This window comes from Triturus cristatus, chromosome 9 (assembly GCF_964204655.1).
Source record: "Triturus cristatus chromosome 9, aTriCri1.1, whole genome shotgun sequence".
Lineage (NCBI taxonomy): Eukaryota > Metazoa > Chordata > Amphibia > Caudata > Salamandridae > Triturus > Triturus cristatus.
Window position 1 is genome coordinate 815,812,812 of NC_140592.1, and position 22,836 is coordinate 815,835,647.

The following is a 22,836-nucleotide window of genomic DNA, read 5'->3' on the forward strand; positions in this document are numbered from 1 at the left end:
GGTACATAGCGCCGCATGCTATACAATAATTTAAACATGTCTCTGTACTTTAATCACCACAACCACCATCTCCCATATAAGTCATGTAACACCCACCACCTTTCTGACATCGTGCCAAGTTAACAGTGCTCGTGTAAGTACTTCACAGCCTTGTTGGGGGTTTGAAACAGTACAAATGTGACCCTATATTGCGACTCTGGTCAGTGCAAATAAAGCCTTGGGCCCAGCTTCTCCACAGCTTTGAGGGGATAGTGGGGGTGCATCAGTATCCAGGACTGCCACAGCCCATGCCTACTTGCCTTTTGCAGTTCACCTTCAAAGAGCCCAGTGTGTAATATTTCCCAGTCTAAGGTGCCGATTACGATCCTGTAAAAAATGTCCCCGTACGACTCGTATCCGGTCTTTTTACCGTACGAATCGTAAAAGTGCCGTACAAACTGCCAAGTACGATTCGCATGGGAAAAAGTCCATACGAATCGCATTGGGAATAATTCCCCACACGTCCTCGGGTCGGAAAATGTGTCCGACACCTCCCCGGACGATTTACCGTACAAATGTGAAAAGTGAAGTCCGACCGCGCAAGTACGATCCATCCCGTGCGTCCGATGTTACAACCGGATGGAAAAAACACCGTCCGCACCAAACTCCTATAGCAACCATGGAGACATGTGCCCGCATACGCGCCCAACACCCCCCCCAGCCCCCGTATGTACGCGCCCAACCACCCCCCCCAGCCCCGTGAGTACGCGCCGTACCCCCCCAGCCCCCGTGAGTACGCGCCGTACCCCCCAGCCCCCGTGAGTACGCGCCGTACCCCCCCAGCCCCCGTGAGTATGCGCCGTACCCCCCCAGCCCCCGTGAGTATGCGCCGTACCCCCCCAGCCCCCGTGAGTACGCGCCGAACCCCCCGTGTATGTACACCCGTGTACGTACGAGTCGTACCCCCACCCGTGTACGTACGAGTCATACCCCCACCCGTGTATGTACACCCGTGTACGTACAGTCGTACCCCCACCCGTGTACGTACGAGTCGTACCCCCACCCGTGTATGTACACCCGTGTACGTACGAGTCGTACCCCCCACCCGTGTACGTACGAGTCGTACCCCCACCCGTGTACGTACGAGTCGTACCCCCACCCGTGTACACGGGTGGGGGTACGACTGTACGTACATGGGTGTACATACACGGGTGGGGGTACGACTCGTACGTACATGGGTGTACATACACGGGTGGGTGGGGGTACGACTCGTACGTACACGGGTGGGGGTACGACTCGTACATACACGGGGGGTTCGGCACGTACTCACGGGGGCTGGGGGGGGAGGGTACGGCACGTACTCACGGGGCTGGGGGGGTACGGCGCGTACTCACGGGTGCTGGGGGGGTACGGCGCGTACTCACGGGGGCTGGGGGGGTTCGGCGCGTACTCACCGGGCCTGGGGGGGTACGGCGCATACTCACGGGGGCTGGGGGGGTACGGCGCATACTCACGGGGGCTGGGGGGGTACGGCGCGTACTCACGGGGGCGGGGCTGGGGGGGGGGTACGGCGCGTACTCACGGGGGCTGGGGGGGGTACGGCACGTACCGGGCCCCCTAATCTGCTCGTTTCGCGGCGTACTTCGCTTTTCCGGCACTTTTTGGGTGCCGTAAAAATATTGCCGTCCGGACTGCTGTCGGTTCGATTCGTACTTCCTGGGTCGTGAAACGCTGCCTGATAGCGTCCCGACGTCACGTCGGAGCATTCCCGGATCACATTCGTATGTATATTTTCGTCGGTCGGTCTTTTGTACGACTCGTACGGAAATGGTGTTTCCGTGCGAATCGTACTTGCATGTTTGTGAAGTTTTACAACCGGGTACGAGTCGGACGGAGAATAGCCTCCGTCCGACGGTTCGTACCCGGTTTTTACAGGATCGTAATCGGCACCTAAATATCTATCCCAGTTAGTTTCCAATATCCCTTCCTACAGTGCAGGCCTATCTGACTTGAGACGTGTTAAAAGCTTTGCCTTTTTATAACCTGAAAACCATCTCCGGTTGAAATGGTTTCAACCTCCTTGCACGTTTTGTATCCAGGTTGAAGTTCTAAACCGTAAAGAACTATCTCTCTAGCTTGTATAATTAGATTCTGCCCATTTTTACGTATTTTTTTTTTTTCTTTTTTGTTGTTATTGCGGTTTGGGAGAGAACGGAGTTTGTGTTTACGGTTTAAGACAAGTATAGTGAGAATTTTCACAAAAAATGTACTTCTATTAACGTTTTTTCCCCGTACCTTTAGGTGAATATCAGTGCGATGCCAACACCTGCAGCAACGGCGGGACATGCTATGATGCCGGAGACACTTTCCGCTGTTTGTGTCCTCCAGGATGGGAGGGAAGCACTTGCAACATAGGTGGGCACTTGAAATTCCCTTCTCCTTTAAGTGAAGTGCTGTAAAAAGCCTGGCATAAGGAAAACTCGTTAATTAAACTTAAGTATCGCGTTTCTGTACATTGGCTAGTGGAAGCTTTGAATGTTTGCTCCAACACGTTAATTCTGCAGTTGAGCAATTATAACGTTGCCTTGTGATGCGCAGAGATGGGGATGAAAACTTTTCACCTGTGTTTGAACTATGTTTTGTTATTTGTGTTTGGTTTGAATCCAGCTAAGAACAGCAGTTGCACTCCCAACCCCTGCGTGAACGGCGGGACGTGTGTGGGCAACGGAGATTCCTTTTCCTGCGTCTGCAAAGAAGGCTGGGAAGGACGGACCTGCACACAGAGTAAGTAAAACGTGACCCCTTTCCCCCATCCCTGCCCCCGTCCCCCTTCCATGCGGATATGAGGAGTGTCGGGTACTGAACGTGTTTGAGCCATTAGTTCGTATGCCAACATACTTGAGTCATTCTGGGTGGGAGGTAGCTAGAGGGTACGATGGCTCATGTCTAATGAACTAAGATTACATTGTTTTGCAGGCCTCGCGCTTGCCAGCACAAGCCTGCACTTCCTCCCTTTATGTGTTCCGTTTTGAGGCTAGTCCCAAACACATTGTTTTATGTTCTTAAGAATAATTTCTACTTGGAACGCTTTTTTTTGTTGTTTTGTCTTTAAACCGTAGACTTTGGCAAGGGAGGTTTCCCTACTGCTTCCTGTCAAGAAATTGAGAATTGGCGGTTTTATGTTCTTCAGTACACGGTTTTATGTATTTGAGGACATTCCAGCGTGATGATTTATCTAGGTGGGGCAAAGCATAAATTGCTATTCTGTCAAGAATTAACATCTTTGAATACGGGCTACGTCTGTTATGCAGTGCTTAAATTCCTCTTTCATTTAGATATTACATGACGTCTACCTGTTTAAAATTGTTATGGAGTGTTGTTACTCTTTTAAGGAACATTAGACCTTCTAAACCGGATCGGGCTATTATTGCAAAGAAAAAAGACCACGCGTAAAATTCGAATCCAGTAAATTGTGCAGCTGCTTGTGGAAGACTCCAGCAGCGTGAGCCTGCGCCCAAGAGAATAGAGTTGGGCAATTTTAAGACACAAAAGAACAGTGCCATTGTAGCTGTCAGTCACATCCTGCGACTTACGCGTTCGTCTGACATCCCAAAGCGCTTTTTTTGTCTTTGTCATGCAGTAACCTGCTGAGAAAAGGGTTCAGAGGGCAGACCCCCACTGTCAATTCAGCTCCTTGCAAATTTCACCAACTTTAAATGCATCTGCAAACACATCATCAGAGTAGACGAGTGTTTATGTATGGGTATATATATATCTATATATATTTTTGAAAGGCAACACCAGTTCCCCTAGAAGTCTATTTTGCGTCTATCTCTCTTTGCCAAAGAATCATTGGTCTAAATCATCTAAAACCAGTTTTCTATGTTTTGTTGCACATTGTTTAGGTTTTAAACTGCAGAACATGTCACACAAAGTAAAAATAACAGTTTTACTTTCATATTATTGTTTGAATTTATAGCAAACCATGTAAACTAGACAGTGAAATTACACCTCATAATTAATCTATTATTAAAGAGAGCAGTGTATGTTTATCCATAGGTGGAGGAGCGTCCATGGTGAATGGCCTTGCAGAATACATTTGAAGCTCTCTCTCTCTCTCTCTCTATCTCTCTCTCTCTATCTCTCTCTCTATATATCTCTCTCTCTATATCTCTCTCTCTCTCTCTCTCTATATATATATATATATCTCTCTCTCTCTCTCTCTCTCTCTCTCTCTCTCTCTCTCTCTCTCTCTCTCTCTCTCTCTCTCTCTCTCTCATTTATTAGTTCTGGATTACTTAAGCAGATAGAATGTGTTTTTTAGCTCTTTCTGGACTCTGTGGTGGGCTTATCTTATTCTCCTTGTTCGGCTCAGTTTGATCCAACCCTCTGGGATTTATGTTCCCAGATTTCTAATTCTGGATCCTTTTTCAGTGAACAGTGCCACGGTAATGGTAATTGGGTCTGTATACGGCAGCGGCTCAGTTTGTTGGGGTACTTAAGGGTCTTAGTGAATAGGGAACCTTAACTCCCGAATGCAATATATAGTAATGGTTTGAAAGAGACATTGATGCATGCGCCCCTGTTGATAATTCCCAAATAGCTTATCAATATGTGTATGTATTTTTGTTTCTGTTTTATTGGCAACATAGAAGATGTTTTTAGATTACATTTATGATTTACAAGCTGACATTTTTGCCCCATTCCTTTTCAGATACAAATGACTGCAACCCACACCCTTGGTAAGCTGTCCAACACAAACATCACCTGTCCTAACTTTTGGCTTTGTCGTAATTGATCAGATTTTATATAGCACTTACACTGATATTGCATTCTTTTTCGAGCGTTTCATTTGTTAAGTTATGAAACCATCTGGAGTGTTCTATTCTAAATAATGAGGTGTGGGTTTGCACAATATCTAATTTTAAGCAAACTGAAAAGCATGTTGTGCTACGCGATTTGTTTTGGCTCTTTAGTTATCTATCTTTCATGAGATTTTTTTTTCCATTCATTTGAATAACATTGATTCTTTTATGTTTACAGTTACAATGGAGGCATCTGTGTGGACGGTGTGAATTGGTTTCGTTGTGAATGTGCACCAGGCTTTGCTGGCCCCGACTGCAGAATAAGTGAGTACCTGTATTGGATGAAGGGCATGAAAGTTCATGCCACTCTGACCCCCAGAGGCTTTGCTGCCCCTCCCATTGACCTTTCTTGCAATGAACATGGCTACGTTTGACCTCAAGTGATAAAGTGAAAACTAAGAGAACTAGCCATCTGCACACTGAGCATTTCCTCCTCTTTGAAATTAGTGTAATTCGTTTCTTTGCACACCTCCTTCCCCCTTTTGAAACGCTGCGAAATCTTAGACACGTTTGATAGCATGTGAATGCTTTTTGAAGTAGCTTTTTACATGCTTTAAGTACTGCTATCATTCTCTTTAGGAGCAGTAGCTTGCATGAATTAGGTTATATTGCTGATTTGCACAAAAGTATTTAAACTACTTTTTAAAGATGAAAATGTCAGTGTTTCATATGCACATTTATACTCTCATTCATAGTCACACAGCTTTATTCGATCTTTTTAAAACGGATCATAAAAGCACAAGTTATCTAAAAATTCCAACACAATATATACACATATATACACATTTAAAATAAGAATTAAAAAGTTGCCGTGATCCAGGTAAATTCATATAAAACGTTTATGAAAAAAGAAGTTCAGAATTTAAAATTAATTAATTAGTTGTTGCTACTAAAATATTGTCCCACCTTTTTCCTCTTCCTAAAACAAGCCCACAGAAATGAGGCAACTGAACTGCATATAAATGGGTCCCATAGAGTTTTTAAAAGTACACCCGACTCTGCCTAAAATTGTGGTACCTCAGGATTGGGAGTATGAATGTTTTCTTTCCTCTGTATAGGTCTTGATAAATAATACAATGTGTAGATCTGACTGTACTGCGTAGTTGTTACAGGGGGTGAGAGGTCTGCTAATTTATATTTATTTTGGGTGTATCCCGGGAGTAGCGGGATCATGTTCATGCGGAAACGCAAAAGGATAAATCTGTGCTGTGCATTATTTATGCGTGATAAATACTGAAAACCTTCCCCCGATCTTGGTGGTACCAAATCATAAAGAATGGAGGAATGATGAATAAGTTTCTTTTCTCTTCAGGCATACTTTGATCTCTTAACCCTTTCGAAGCGCATGACGGAGCGGTTCCGTCATACGCGGCGGTTGCGCTGTGCGCATGACGGAACCGCTCCGTCATGGCCCCGCCCGCGCACAGAACCTTCAGCACAGCGAGGAAATCCGCGCCGCGCTGAAGGGGTTAATGAATAAATCAGTTATTCTTTCCTTTGAACTCCTTTTGCAGGACTCAGGGTCCTGAAATAATTCTCCCATCCCGAACGCTTTCAGATGGACCTCTGCGTAATTTAACCATCCAATTCTTTTATAATAATCTAATTTACAACAGTCGTTGATAATGGTTTGAGTCAAAGCCACCATTGAGCTCCGCCATACTGATAGCCGCAACAAGACTAGAGCCAGTCTTATGTTGTTGCTCAAAAAAGGAAGCCCCAATTCACTGTGTAAAATATGATTTGGGGCTGATTGCGGTAAGGACACGCGGTTTTTAAAAAAGAGTCTTCTATTTGTTGTAGCGGTGCAACGTAAGCCATACCCCGCACTCCTGACCCATATATTGCAGCGGACTTTGTTTTAGCTGAATGTATATTCTTAATTGCATCCAGTGGGCTGCCTCCCAACTTAGTAAATCTTTTAACAGCATTAACACTCCTTTGCATGCCCTGGGTTCTTGCTGCCACTAAATTAGACCATGAGTAGTCTTTATCAAAAAGCACTCCAAGGTATGAAAAGGAGTTGACAGTCTCAATTTTTTTGCCTGACAACTGGAAATGGGGATGTTTGTCACCTCTTACGGCTCCAGACACAAATATAAATGATTTCGATTTGTTCACCTGTAGGTCAAGGGAGGCCATAACGGTGGAGTTGGCTGTGATTAGCGTTTGTAGGGCTAAGTCCGATCTGGCTATCAATACCGCGTCGTCCGCGGAACGGGGCAAAAACACAACCCTGTCTTACTCCCTTTTCGATTTTAAAGAGGCGAGTGCACTCCTCTCCCCCCCCCCCCCTTCCTGCCATACCTTACACAGGCAGTGGCATTGGCGTACAACTGGTGTATGAAACCAATTATTGGTGGATCGATACCCATGCCCTCCATCATGGACCACAACCTCGGGTGTGGCACACAGTCAAAGGCCGAGGTTAGGTCCATGAAGTCCATGTACAGTTTGCCGGCTTTTGCCTTCGTGTATTTCCCTATAGTTATGGAGAGATTTAAACACTGATCAACCGTCCCCATTCCTCTATGAAACCCGTATTGTGCCTTCATAAAAATATTGTGCGATTCGGCCCAGTCTTCCAATCTGGCCAAGAGTACCCGTCCTATAAGTTTGGCAGTAGTGTCAAGGAGGGATATGGAACAATAGTTCTTTGGGGATCCCCTGTCACCTTTTTTTAAAAAGGGGTACAATTAGACTCTGGTTCCAAGAGAGAGGCAGGCCTACTATCTGGAAGCTATTAAAAATGTTTGTAAGTAAAGGCACCCACATATTATAATTCTGCTGAAAGAGGTCAATTGGAACTCCATCTGGCCCAGGCGCCTTACCTGGGGTGCAGGCCTTTGTTATCTCTAATACAGGGAAAGTTAACCCTCCCTGTAGTAAAATCTCTGGGGAGGATAACAGTGGAGTTGGGGGGGGCTTGCTAAACCAAATATTTTTTTAAAGTGCCTCACCCATGCCTCTTACTTTACATGCATGTTTAATGTAGGATCATTGATGTCTTTAAAATGTGGAGCATTCACGATTTTCCAGAAATTTTTACTACTGCCTGACATAGCTGCTTCCGCGAGATCTGCCCATGCCTGTGCCCTAAGATCTTTCTCCCTTGAACTCCTCGCTAATTTATCATCTTTGCGTAATGCACAGATTACAGTGCAATCTCTAGGATGCTTGTTTAGAGCTTTAACAAGGGCTTTTTTGCTGTTGTGCAGGCTGTATCAAACCTCCCCATTTTGACAGTAGCATTAGCTGACTTAACCCATGTGAGTGCTATTTTTATTTTCCAAAAGATCAATAAACTGGGTGACCAAGAATAGAGGTGACGAATTCTCTTCCAGACTGGCTAATACTTCCTCCTTTATTTGAGCTATAATTTCAGGGCTTAAATTTAATCTTTGTGCTTGTGAGCACTTCAACTGATAACCGTTTTTTCTAGACAAATTCACACCTTCTACAACCTTATTGTACGCTTTAGGTTCAGATAAGATACTTAGGTAAATAGATAACATGGCGTGCTCACTATAAGAAGAGAATCGGTTACTCTTATGGACCACTTTCCCATGTAAATGTGCTGAAGCTAAAATATGGTCTATAGTAGACTCTTGGGTACCCCTTCTAAAAGTGGACCCTTGCCCTCCCTCTTCCGATACATTTATTAAGGACAAGTTCCACTTATATAACAAACTTATCAAAACCTCACCATACTCCTGTGTGTGAAGTGTTATTGTAGGAGTCCTCTACTCCACATACCCTAGTGCCATTACACTTACAAAGATGAACATTAAAATTCCCCCACCCATACAAGATTTGCACTACCCCTATTTTTCCCATGGTACAATTTCTCAATCCCTAATGCTAGTGCGTCTGCCACTTGCCTCGAGTTCCTCCAAAACTCATTATTGTAAAAACTAACAGTTGTCCAGATGCCCTGTTTCCTACTACCCAACTCAAAGATCTGAAAGTGAGTATGCCTAGGACCAACTTCTTTGATTTGAAGGGGTATATTATTTGAAAATAGAGTAAGTAAACCCCCTTCGCCCTTCCAGAGACTGATGGAACAGCTGGGGAATGGAAGGTGCGAAAACCAGAGAATAAAATTGGATCTATAGCCCAGGTCTCTTGAAAAAATGCTACCTCCGTAGATTGCAATTTATTTGTCCATTCGGGATTAGCTATTTTGGAAGCTAAACCTGCTACGTTCCACGATATCATATTAGGCCAGGTTCCCTTAATATCAGTTGTACAGGTTGGCATGGTGTGCTCATGTTCATGAACTCTGGGTGCTAGATTTGCAGCTGTAGTGGCCTCCTTGGAGGATCGTGTAATCAGTGGAATCCCCAACGGGGTAACCTCTACAAGGGTTGCAGTAGATGCCCTACTTAGTAGTTTGGGCGGTGATGTAGATAGTCAATCGCATTCCTCCAAGTTCGACAGGGGTGCAAATCTATTATATAAACTAATCCCAGGATTTTAAAGGGGTCCCTCATTCGTACCAGAGGGCGTTTTCAGTTGTCTACCGCTGTATTCCCCTCCCATGGTTAAACCCTGGCCATTATAAAAGAATTCCAGGGGTAAGGGTGGTATCTGGGAGTTCCTTTGGGAAAAGCTATGGGAGTTAGCTAAAAGAGAAGCACTTGTGTATGCATTATTAAAATTAATTACCACACAATCGCCACCAAACGATTTTCTTGAACCCCCCACCCATCCCACTCTCCTGGCCATAATAAATTCATTGGCCAATTGCGTTCCCCCAGAAAAAGTCTGGTTGCAGTGCCTGCAGCAACGGTGTGTTGAGGGGCACTGGAGCTACCGTTGTTTTGGAATTTGTAATCTGCACTTTTGTTTGGACAGTTTTAGTTTTGGGAACACAAGTGGTTTTAGGTTGTTTTGGTTTTATTCCACTAACAACTCTCCCTGCTCTGGTCCGCTTAGCCGGTGGAATAGGTGAAGAATCCAATAATGAGCCATTCAAGGGGGGGTGCTCTGTACCTCTACTCGGTGTGCTCCCTGTATTCGAGTTAGAGAGCAAAGGCCCATGTTGGTCTTGTGTAAAGATTAGAGTATTTAGGGGCAATGGCGTTTGTATCGATTGCGTGTCTGGAATAATATCATTTACAAGGCCTGAGGGCACGCCCTGTGTTGAAGGGAACGGCTCCATAGAGAGACGCCTTTCAGTCAGCTCGATCTAATGCGAGAGGACGCTCGCTGCTTTTACTAGAAAAGAGTCCAAAGTGGCTCCGACCCCTCCTCCCAACTTCTCTTTCGTACCCTTTACTTTGGCCATCTATGATGTGAAGCAATAGATTAAATCAACTGTACCTCAAATGGCTGGAGATGTGAAGAGGGTGGGCCCAGCCCAGCCCTCTCCGGGCTCCGACAGGCGTGGACGGGCCTGCCTTGCCTTTTGTAGCGCTTCCCCGCGCTTGGAGTTCTGGATGATGTGGCCCCGTCGAGGCAGGCAGGCAGGAAGACAAACAAGCCCAAACAGTCCCGGCGGCTACCAAGGGCCGCGGGGCGCGCCTTGCCTTTTGTAGCACGCCTTGCCTTTTGTAGCGTCCGCGCTAGGAGTTCTGGATGCCGTGGTCCCGTGGTGGCAGACAGGCAGGAAGAAAACAAGCCCAAACAATCCCCGCTGCACTCGACTTGCTACCAACAGTGGAAAATAGTTGCAAAAACACCTTCAGGTGACTTATCGCAAAGTAGCAGCCTTTTCCTGTCTTTACTTTCCAAGCTTTATTCCGTTCCACAATGCTACTTCCACTGCATTTCTTCCCCGTATACTTGCAGCCCGCTGTGCTCGACCGGCGCCGCAGGTGAGAGTAATCACCGGAGCATTCATATACTGTTGTTGAAAAGTAACGGTTTTTCAACTGCTTTATTTCCTTTCAAATCTTCATTATAAATCCTTTTACAACGCACATTTTTCCTCTGCTTCTTATCAGCAATATCGTAGCGAAATTTCTCTCCCGTTGATCCTTATTAAGAGAGGGAAGGGGAGAGATGCCAGGAGCTCGCTTCTCACTCGTCCGAAACGTGGTGGGATTTATATACTATGTTTTTTTCGACTGGTGTGCATTTAGTCGCCTAAAGGCATCCTGACTCGTACTCCCATTAATGAGAAACGGTGGGAGAAAGGCGCCAGGAAAATATGTGTGTGTTAATTTCTTTCTTGTTAGGTAGCATCTTGGATAATTGGCATAGCTGAAGAGGCATGAAGTTCCCTGATTTGGGGCAAGCACTGAGAAGGTGCGGACTTTCAAGCAGCAGGGTCTAAATCTTAGAACAGCCAGGAGAAATTTGGAAAGTGTGAGCAGGGAATCCATTCTTCTCTGATGACCAGCAGTCCATATGGATAAAAACTGCAATGAACAATGCATCAAATTTTAAAATCAGTGGGCTTAGAGACGAGCTTCCAGTGCAACTTTTTGCGGGCCTCAGTTAAGTGATCATATTGTTTTGGGCCGCAAAGCAGTCAGGTGGTAAGGTTCTGATTTTGCTGGAGTTTCTTATGCAGAATTAGGTAGAAGGCCTGACTAAAGTGCATTGCCATAATCCGGTATGGAGGCTATAAATTCATTTACTAAGTGCAGAAGTAAAGGAGTTATAAAAGAGGAAACGTTTTTTTTTATGTGGCTAGAGATGGTATTAGCTTCTAGAAGTTAATGTTGTAAAATGAGTGGTGAGGAGAAAGTCCCCACCAAAGGTAAAATGGAAACTTCACCCATTTGGCAGGAAAAGTAGGAGGGCCATGACTGAGGCCAGCTGGAAGAGTCCCCGTTTGTATTCTCATCCGTAACCAGCCGGACTTCTTTTTACTTGTTTTCGTCCCAGAGATGAATCACTTGCAGATTATTTCCCAAAGTAGGAAGTCATGGTGATGATGAGCGGAGCGAAGCAGGAAAGAATCTCAATGTCTTTGGCATAAGAATATAAAATAGAACTGAAAGCTCTAATAAGCTGGACAAGAGGTTGGCTATGGGCATTCAAAAGACTTTAACAGCTATGATCCCTGTCGAACACCACATATAATGTGATGACGCATAGAGCTTAAAGGTGAACAAGAAATGCTGGGATCTGCCATTTAACATATAGCAGAACCACTTAAGTGAAGTTCTACAAATTCCTATTGGGGCAATCTGGTGATTGGAATCTTATGGTCCACTGTATTGAACATTGAGGAAAGACCAAAGAGGATCAACTCTGTGGCGTTGGTCTTGCTAAAGATTCAGGTCATGGAGAACAGCTATCAGAACCAACGTAGTGGTGCTTAGGTGACAAAGTGCAGCTTGCTGGCATCTAGAAAATTAGTCTCTTCAAGGTGGGTTGACAAGCCATTGATATTACTTTTCGTCATTTTAGCGACCACTGGATGTAGCAAGAATTCTTATGTTATGGGGGTAGCCTGTCTAATCTGCGTTTTGTTTCTTCCCTGTTCATAACCAGTATTACAGTGGCCTCTTTCATGGTGCGGGTAATAGTTTTAGACGTGCAAAAGTCACATGAAGTTCATGGACAGCCTTGTGGGTGGTTTTTATCAGTCATTGGTACAGCCCAAAGGATTTACGATTGAAAAGTATATCAAGACAAGGTGAAATGAGTCTTCTGTCCAGAGATGACCCTGAATATAAACTGCCATGCAAGCTGAATCTCATGTAGGTGATTTCCTACTGATGGAAAAAGTTTCTAACTCAAGCCCCAGAAATTAAAAAAGAAGACTAAGGCTGCTTGTGTTTCCATTCGGAGGGGCTATGGCGTGTCGATTTGGGCTGCTCTGTTCCTATTGTGTATGGATTGCTCCTGTCTTTTGCAGCACAGTAAAGAAAGCCAGGGTACGCTCTGGTGTTCACAGGTCTTTGTCGAAGGGGAAGAAAACTTCAGCATAGATTTTATTTTGATTTTTGAAATTCCTTTTTCTGAAGTGCTCACTTGAGGGCCATGGAGTGACAGGCATTTAAATTAATGTAACAGACAATCAATGCAGACTTCAAGTTTGCATGGAAGATGGAAAGTTTGCTGAGAAGCCCTCTCTGTCAGTCTGAGAAGAGAAATTTAGGTTGTGGATTTGAGTTTGTGGAAGTAGGTTTATTGAGCTGGTGGTTAAGGCAGAGAAGACATTTCTCTAACAGTTATTCCATTGAGCACTTCTGCAGATAATATAAAGTTTGAAACGGAGAAATTCCTAATATTACTCCTTTAAATGCCTGTGCCCCTGTCTTCTTTGGAGACAGACCTCACTCCAAGAACTTTGTGTCCTATAACCCTTTTTCCATTTGCCTTCTCTTTTTCTAGTGCTCCCCCTTCCTCTGCCCCCCGTGTACTGATAGCTAGCTTAGAATAATACACATACTTTAAGTATTTTGCACAAGTAGTTTGTGTCCAACATAAAAAGTCAGAAGCAGTTAACTTATTTAATATGCATTAACTTGTTTGCTACTTTAAAAAAGTGTTGCTATTTTATATACATTTTTGGTAAGCATCTCAATGTCACAAAGCACTAACCATGTACACTGAGACCTGCGGGAGGGATACAGCCTCCCACCTCTCACCACATCCACTACTGTCCACACAGTACAATATGTTGGAGAATTAGTCAAAGCCGAAAGGGAAATTGGATAAGAGTGAAAGCAAAGAAACTCATATCACCCCTCTGCTTCTTCACTCTGCTGAGCATCTGTAGATTGGAATGGCAAATAGGAGATGTTTAGTAATCTTACCCGAATGATCTGCATCTAACTTAAAATGTGAAATGATATGCCTTAAAGGTATCTAAATATAACGAATGTGGATTAAAAAAAATAATAATCTACTTGACCAAGGGACAAAATGCAACATAAATCTACTTGTCCTATAAAGAAATGTCCCCTTGCCCCACCTAGCCCATCAATCAATTATATTAACTGACACGAAAAATATAATATAAATTTTGTTTTAATAAAACTGACTAACTATAGCAATGCTTCGAAAAATGCTTGAAGCAAAACTTAATTTTTATTACTGAGAAAAGGGACATTATCTTTGTTAACCCAAAAAGTACTGAAGCACACCAGTAAGTGCCTTCGAATAAGTGACTTAAGGTACTGCTGTTTGGACATCCTTGCCTTCAAGGCAAGTTGCATCCCATTTGCATGGCCATCCATTTTGCAGTCAAAACAAAAAAAAAAGTGTGCAGTTGGAGAGATGCTTCCTTTCATCAGATTCTTGCGGTATTATTAAAATAGTGGAGGATGCATGCTGATATTAAGACTATGTACAATATTCGTGGCTCAGTGTATCATCCTGTCAGACTGCTCAAATATCACAATAGGAGTGCTGCATGGAGGTACAGTGCCAGCCTCAGCTTCCAAATTATCATCATGTCGTTCTAGAGTTTCATGTTGCCCCTGTTAAGAATCACACTGCAATGCCAAATTCATGTGTGCTTTAATTAATACATTGCCCAGAATGATGCAGGGGTGCTTCCCAGCAGTATGATACAATGCATACATGCATATTGATCAGTTATTTGGGGTTGTTGAGTAATTGACATGGCAGTGTGGCTTTAAACAGGAGCAAACATGAAGCACACACTACATGATGTTTATTTTGGGCAGCCTGTTAACTGGAGCACATGTAAATTTAGCATGGTAAAAAATATGACTCCACACATTTATTATGTTTTTGGCTTCAAGTCATTCACTACATGAAAAAAGCAGTCCTCGAATTTGTCATCTGTATCTGAAACTACTTCTACAGACATACACCCACACTTCCTGCACAGGCACTCACCCTACACACACCCTGCATACACCTCCTGCATATGCAGTCCCTGCATATACACCTCCCTGTATAGACACACATCCCACCAGTAGACAAACGCCAAAAGCCAAGTAGATCGACAGAGTGAGACCCCCAGCAGAGAGATACAGCCAGTGCAGAAACACACACATTTTACATTAGCACACTGTTAACAAGCACATACCCTTCACATACGAAGATTCTGTAGATGCACACATACCCTGCAGACATACACAATGCACATTTTGAAAAGCAATAAGTACCTCCAGCAGGCCTAACCTCCTGCCTGCAATGAGGGACGACAAAGTCGTTCTGTTGTGAGGGTGGACTGGCTCGCCTGAATGTGGATGAAGATATGGGGAAGGGTCACACTAAGTCCCTCTCTGCCTGGTGCAGACTGACCATCAACTCAATCTAACAAATAATGGATGGGCTAGGCTGCACTAAAGGTTTAGGGGTTCATCATATGCTGATTGATGGTTGCCATGTTGTTGGCAGAGATTTGCTGTATGTTATGTTCGCATTCCTCCTTATCAACATCTTCAAAAAGTAACAAGCATTTTCAATGCAATAGGTCTTGCATTATTAAAGTTTGAGCTGTTGGCATTGCTAATAATAATGCAACACCAATAGCAGCTCAAAGATTCAGTAATGTGAGACCCATTGCATTGCAATTCTTTTTTTTTTTTTTTTTTTTTTATATAGCACGAACTTGAGTGAAAGGTGTGTATTTATGTTGCATTGCACAACCAAGAGAGAAAAGAACATTTCACCAAAAAGGATTGGTGGGAAAGGGGTCTTAAATTTAAAGGACAGTGAGGTGATTCCAGACAGAGATCCTGCTGCACTTTGGGGAATTACCTTTCTGTAAATCACATGAAGACCAGGCTGCTTGTGGCGTTTGGGGAGCGAAAAACTAGTAGTAGTCAGCCAGTGCAATTTTTTTTAATTTGACATTTTATGTAGTGTCACTCTACCTGTGAAATGGGGTTAATGCACTTTACAATGCACAAACAACAATTTTCTTTACATTTAATCTCAAGGGAATAAAATAAGGGAAGGGGGAATTAATTAAACGATCGTCAAGTACATCATTTGAGTGCAACATCTTCTTCCAAAAAGGTAGTAATGGATAATGAGATGTGTGTGGTTTTGTGTGTGTGGTTGTGTGTGAGTGTAGTTGTGTGTGTGGTTGTGTGTGCTTTGAGGAATAAATGAGGCACAGGTGTGGTCCAGGGCTAAGTCTTAAGCCTCGGAACCTGGCGGTCACTTCATCTCCATTGTAAATATATGTGTAATGTAGACATGAAATAAAGGACCTCGTTACCGCTAGAATTGTAAATTTGTGCCATATCAGTCCTTTATAATAAAAATCGAATATGTTCTGCTACTTCCAGTTTGGATGCTCGTTAATGGTACCAATTATTGTAAACCATCAGAGTGCAGTAACTAGTAAAGTAAAGTTAGCAACTTGAAAATGTGCCCTTGGTGTCGTGTGGTGTGAAAGTTATTACATAAACCAGCATTCTCATTATCTGTTTGTCAACTGTTGCGTCCCCAGGTACCCGAGGACGCGCCAGCCTTCTCTGTGTGTTATCAGCCTTTGGAGTCTGTTAAAGTGTATGCGCACCTAGAAGTGCTTGTGATGTATTCAACATTTTACGACCGTCGGTGGGACAGTTGCTGCTTGCTTTCTGTAAACAAGCAACGTTCATTCACGTCATTAATGTCATACATGCCAACCTTTCTAGAACAGGAAGGTGGAGGATTTTCAAAATATAAATCGGGGGAATTAATGTTCCCCATTGACTACCACTGAAGCAGAGGCAATTTCAGGCGGAAGACAGATAAAATAAAGCTACTTTGCCTTCTTAAAATGGGAGTCTCCAGCCGGAATCGGGTCTATTAGCATGTAAATTACTTCACACCATTTTTTATTTTCTGTTTAAGGGATAAATGTTCTTTTCTACCCGAGGTTCTGGAAATAGATGGCATCGTTCGTGGCCGGAAAACTGGGAAATTTTTTTCCAAACCTGTGCAAAACCCTGAGAAATGGTTGGCAGATAATGGCACAGTTGGTCCAAAACACAAGTGCCTTTGCCGCGAAACACCATCCGTTGCAGACCGCCGCGCTTACGTCCCTTTTCTCCTTTTGTTGGTGTGGGGGTGAAAAAAGGGAACCCGGTGTCCCCAAGTCTAATGGTTCTGTTTTTGAACCGTTTGTATCTGCCGCGAAGTGAAATTCCGCGGTGCAGACACGGAAATGACCGGTGTTTCCAGAGGCACTTCCGGAGGCATCGACAGTTGAGGGAAACACCGGGAAAATAAATCCTCTGGGTTGCGGCCCGCCCCCCATCACCCAAGTCCAGGTGGCCCGAGCCGTTTTCCACCTTTCTTTCAGCCTGAATCGAAGAACGGCCCAAACGTAGGTAAGATGTCAAGGCAGAGCAGAGGAAAATGCACACGTTTAAAGCGTGCGGGCTAGACGGCGGCGCAAAACATGCCTTTGCGCCGGTCAGTGACCCTCGGTGAAAAGGCCCAAGGGCACATACACAATGATGTAAAAGGGTGTAGGATAAACTAGAATTGGGGACAAGGTGGAAGGGAAGACAGTGCAGTTTTAGAACGTGAGCGCCGAGTGTGTGGGCTGCAGAAGACGGAAATCCGAGACCAAGACGTGGAAGACAGACAAAATAAGAAAAGTGGCGCACGTGTCATCCCAGTGTCTCGGCACGATCACAGCTCCTCCCACGGCCTATTGTTGTCTATTACGCGCTTGGTGCGCGTAATAGACACCTATAGGCCATGGGAGGAGCTACGCGCGCGCCTCTGGCCTGTTGCGTCCAGTCTTTTAGAAGAAGACGCACGCAAAGGCCAATGGGGGAGCCGAAAAGGAATCGCACACGCACAAGCGTGTGCGATTCCAGGGTCGATTTCTGAACCCCCGGACAAAAGCACTCTCGCCTGCGCGAGCACTGTTGCGTAGTGCAACGCAGGTCGCGAGACCTAAAAACATGGCTCTAAAACAGCACTGAACAGTGAACTTTAACTCCTTCCTCCCCTATACCATGTAAACAAACACAGCCGCCTTGCAGATACCTCTGAGCAAAATATCATCCCCGGATCAATGCACTTCTGTTTTTTCGTGGAGTATAGTTTTGTTTGAGACATCTCGCCCTGCCCACTAGAGACATTAGTCAGCCATGCCCAGTTCCTTATCCGATTTTGAACAAAGGCAGTCAGATTGTTTGTATTGAGGAATCGCAAGTGTTACTGACAGGCAGGAAATCACAAACCATAACATGGGAAAAGTTATTCATGTGTCAGGCAGAGCCTAACATGCATTGACTGTGTGATTCTGAAAAGTCGCTATCGTGTTCCTAACTTGGAAATAACTGGAGCATAGGCAGTGGCCTGCAAGAAATCAGCAGGTTATCAAAAAAGCACGGAAGAAGCCACACATGTTCCAGTCTAAGAAAGAGCCATTCTACAAACAAATGTTAAGAAAATTACCATATAAGGAGCTAGGAGAAGGGTTCCAAAGGAGTTGTGACAGAGAAGTCCATGAAGACAGGTCAGGATCAATACCAGACTTTCCAGATAATCACGGGCAATGCAAATGAGTTATAATGAGATCACTTGCATATACATTTTATTTACCTGATGGTCATAAAATTCTGGTATGGATTTTCCTCTTCCAGAGTTATGTTGAACATCCCCAACACAGAGTGTTGGGGATGCGGAGCCGAGCTGTTAAAAACCTTGTGTTATTTACCATAGCAAAGTTGTACAAATTGTTATGCCTTCGTAGCGCAGAGTAGATCGACGTAATTGTAGCCTCTGGTCGTAGAACAGTATTTTCAGTTCTGATATTATATTTATTTCCTTTAATCCGATGATATTTATCTATCGCTGCTCTTGGCGTGGAATGGTGTCTAGCAAAATTAGCCACAATCCCCTTTATGGCATCTTCCATGCTGTTGTGAGAGGTTGTCCAATGATGAAGTCGGGTGCACATCACTGAAAATATTGGGACATGCACAGACCAGAAGAAACAAAGGTAGAATCAAAAACATGGAGACGTGCCTGATGTTTCTAAGCACAACTGGGGGTATCATAGACGGGTGCCAAGTTATCTCCTAATATCGCCAGCTGTGTTTCAATACAGTTCGGGCAAACACTGGCCTGAAGATCAGCACACTTTCCACTGTCCATGTCTATGCATCTAATCACAGTCCTTGCTAGAAATGCAAGGCACATCTAATTGAGGTAACCAAAGATAGGATCTTTTACATTTTTTAATGCTGGTTGAGATGGGGGGAGGGGTGGTTATCCACATCACTCCCCAGGAGCTTGGACATAGTTGATTTCTGAGAGGTAAATATGTTATGTCTTCTAGAACTCAAAACTTCTTCCTGCACAGCCTCTGTTTCACAGAAAGAATGACAAATGGCAACTTACACCAATTTAAAAAGCTGCATTACCACGGCATACCACCAAAGAGCACAGTTTAAAAGTGATGGCTTGACATACTTACAGTAGATTCCTACTCTGCTGTCCGAACGGAGTATTAATTTGATCTAAAATGAGCGGCATTAAAGGCCTCCGCTTCCGGCTGGTTTTATGGACCACCAGTTTGCGATTTTATTTTTGTCAGCCCTGTAAAAGACAAAATGTGCTTGCAAAGGAATTTAGGTGATATTTCCGGTCTTGCAGTGGTGCCTTTCCAGTCACCTTGTAAAGACACTTGGGCCTGTCCACACTTCAGCACTACTAATAATCGTACACCGTGTCCGGATCATTGAAAATCACTCAGTGGGGAAAAAAATAATTTAGGGTAGGAGCCTGAGGGGATTGATGAAAGGACCAGCGAGTTAGGCGCATAGGACAGGCTATAAAGGCCCTTTTGTAGTCAGCTACCACCTGACAGCATGACCGGCGTGAATGCAACTCCATCCCGATTGCTTGAGAACAGTAACGTTCCACAGCTCTTTCCATTGATTGTCTTTCAATTTTTAGTTGTCCTTTGGACAAAATAGACCTTAAATCTTCTTGCGCCGCACAGAAGTTAATTTATCTCGGGCAGTAAGCGTTATAAATACCTCACCCCTGGTATAATCAACTCTGTGTTCTTGATATGAAGCTGACAATTCCTGAACCTCCCGAAATATGACAAGATATTAGTGAATGCTAACATAAACTCCTCAACCTCCTTCCCAATAAGTACTCCTTATATTTCCCCGCCCCGCCTCTCTGCCCCACCGAACTCCCTCCACGGACCGCTACTGCATGAAACGCTGAGGCAGACACGTTTCAGCCTTCAGATGGCTTCATCAGTGCCGGTTTCGATGGCTCCTTATTCTCCCAGGGTGGCCAAACGCAAAGATATGAATATTGTGGCCACTCTCAGTCAGGTGGTCTCTTGCCCCTCCTCAGCCCACTGATGTTCAGGTGTCTTGCGCTTAAACCAACCAGGCAGATGCATGCTGGGGCTGGGAGTCCTCAGAGAAAGCCCATTCATTGACGAGGCATCTCTTAACAACATTGATATATATATCCATGCTTAAGCAAGATGGCAAAGCCACTGCCAGGACAATCCAGGCCTGCTGGCATCAAGAGGGCTGCAAGCTTGCTGTCTTCAACTCATCTTCCACAGACCCTAAAGTGTATAAGGAAAGGCCACATACACCCTGAAACTGATCTGTGATTTGCTTCAAAAATGAAAGGTAGCCGCAGAGCTCCGCTGTAAATACAGACTCAACAGTTGGTCCGGTGTCGTATCATGCCCCGACAAACCATGCCTGCATACATGTGTGTGTCTGAGTGTGCACATGTGTGCAGGGATGTAGGAGTGCCTGCGTGTGTGTGCTTGTATATGTGTATGCATGTGAGTGTGTAGATGTCTCCCTTTGGTATACTGTATATGCATACTTGCTTAATGTGCTTGTGTGTCCGTGTTTGTCTGTGTTTTTATGTATGTGCTTGTACCTGCATGCGTGTGTGTATGTATGCATGCTTCTGTATTTGCGTGTGTGTGTGTGTGTGTATGCGGCTGGTTGTGTTTCCGAATGTGCGCATGCCTGTGTGTGCGTTTGTGTCACTGGCATTTACAATACCAATAGCTCCAACTCGAACAAATGCGAGCCCTTTTGCATTTCTAACGCTCGTTTTCTTATTAGCGTTGAGTATCCATTAAGCACATTTCAGATCTTGTGTCTCCTGCTGCCAGCTGCTCTCACATAGACAGTGTATTTTTAAACACGACGTTTACAGTGCAGGGTGCATCAAGTATTTGTTGACTTATTAAAACGATTCTGTCTTTAGCGAATGATGGAAGAGCTTTTTCTTTTTTAATTTCTGCTATTTCTCGTTGGGTTGCATACCCAAATATTCATCTCGTTTAGGGACCAGGATAATCATGCAGTTTTCTCTAATGTGATTACTAATACGTTTGAAACCCCCGTGTACGGCCCTTTCACGTCATGAATTTGTGAAGGGTGTAATTACCGCAGAGCTTGAACATTGTTTACAACACTGGTGGCGTGATGGGCATCTCTGGTCACGGTTGGGGCTGGAAGCTGCTTTAGGCCAAGGGATGGATGAAGAGGATGCGCGTACATTGAATGAAGTGCACTGCACGATTCCCCCAAGCAGAATACATGGAGGCTAAGCCTTGTGAAGGACGAGGGGGCGGTTGTTTCAGCTTGCACTGTAAACGAGTCTTTCCCAACGGAGTAACTTGCATGTTACACGCGCCTTCATGAACTTCATCGGTTTTCTTTTTTGTCATTCCAGACATAGATGAATGTCAGTCCTCCCCATGTGCGTACCTGTCCACGTGTGTAGATCAGATCAACGGGTTCAGGTGTTTGTGTCCTCCGGGAAGAGCTGGGCCTAGATGCCAAGAAGGTAATATTGTAAAAGAAAGGAGTCTTCCCTTGCATCTTTATCAAAGTATTTTATCAAAACTGCTCCATTTAAAATTCTCTTATGATGTTTTAAAGATACATGGCTCGGCATTGGATTTGAATTTTTTTTGGTCCACATAAGGTTTTTGGTTCGAAACTGATCGTGTATGTTCTTTTATTCTGTTAAGTGATTGGTTTCGGAAAACTCTGTTGGCTGAACGGAATACAGTTTCCTCATGGAAGCAGATGGGAACAAGAATGCAACACCTGCCACTGTTCGGACGGCCTTGTTGAATGCACTATGGTATGGCTTTGAAAACAATTTCTTTTTAGCCCTTTTATCGTTGGAAGAAGTCACGGGTTTGCGCCCATTACAGCTTTTAATGATTAGAAAGCTTTACAGTGTCATTTTTGTTAGTCTTGCATAGTTGCGAAAAATGCAGGTTTTTATCAGTGTTCTATTGTATCTACTCAAAATTGATTTTCTCGAGGGGACGTGGCCAACCTGGACAAGATGGTGGGCGCTCCGTGCCGAGCTCCCAACCTTCTCGACGAGGAGGCAGAAATCCTCGGTGCTGGTGGGGTCCTGCGGTGACATCCACCCTCCTAAACGTCCCCCCCCCCCCGACTTTGGCTTTTGTGGATTTGTTCTCCACCTAGTTCTAAGTTGTGTTTTGGGGTGACATAATTTTGTGTGGGGGGGATTCTGTTGGGGTGTTCCTGGTTTTGCTTTTTACTGTTTCTTATTTCTGTTATTTGCTGCACTCTTCACCCACTCTTTCTTGTCTGCTCCTTTAGAATCATCCCCAATGACAGATTATGCTACATTGCTTACAGCCCTTTCCTCAGATGTCAACTGCTTTAATTGTAAAATCAAGTGCCAGACTGTATTTCAGTACTTAAACGCCAATCCCCTATGGTAGTTCTCCTGCAGAACCACATTTGCTCAGTAATCACTGCCCAGTTCTGCAGCGAAGGGGTTACACTGGAGTTTACCATGCCGGCTATTCGACCAGTTTCCGGGGCAATGCCATCCTCTTACACAAGCGTCTTCCCCTGCTTGTCATGCGATCCTATTGTGTTGCTCTTGGTCGCTTTGTTCTGGTGAAGGGTGACATGAAGGGCCTCCATTTGACAATTGCCACCATCTATGCCCTTCCCACGTTGGTGCCCCCTACGCTGCAGACACTTGCACCCCTACTCCTTCAATCCCTCCCTGACCCCACTCTCCTGGGGCGTGACTTTAACTCTGTGATTGACCCCACCTGGATTCAAGGAATCCCTCTGCATGCCACACGTAAGAC

The 22,836-nt window shown here is 44.5% G+C and overlaps 1 protein-coding gene across 2 annotated transcripts in view; it reads left to right on the plus strand.

The window, feature by feature from the left end:
• The window catches only part of JAG2 (jagged canonical Notch ligand 2), a 294,764-nt gene that overhangs the window by 234,727 nt on the left and 37,201 nt on the right, over window positions 1-22,836 (plus strand). For both annotated transcript variants that reach the window (XM_085626226.1, XM_085626227.1), the window contains 6 exons: window positions 2,281-2,394; window positions 2,647-2,763; window positions 4,694-4,721; window positions 5,023-5,108; window positions 21,420-21,533; window positions 21,721-21,836. In XM_085626226.1, the coding sequence (XP_085482352.1) occupies window positions 2,281-2,394; window positions 2,647-2,763; window positions 4,694-4,721; window positions 5,023-5,108; window positions 21,420-21,533; window positions 21,721-21,836 (575 nt within the window). The remainder of the gene's footprint in view (window positions 1-2,280; window positions 2,395-2,646; window positions 2,764-4,693; window positions 4,722-5,022; window positions 5,109-21,419; window positions 21,534-21,720; window positions 21,837-22,836) is intronic.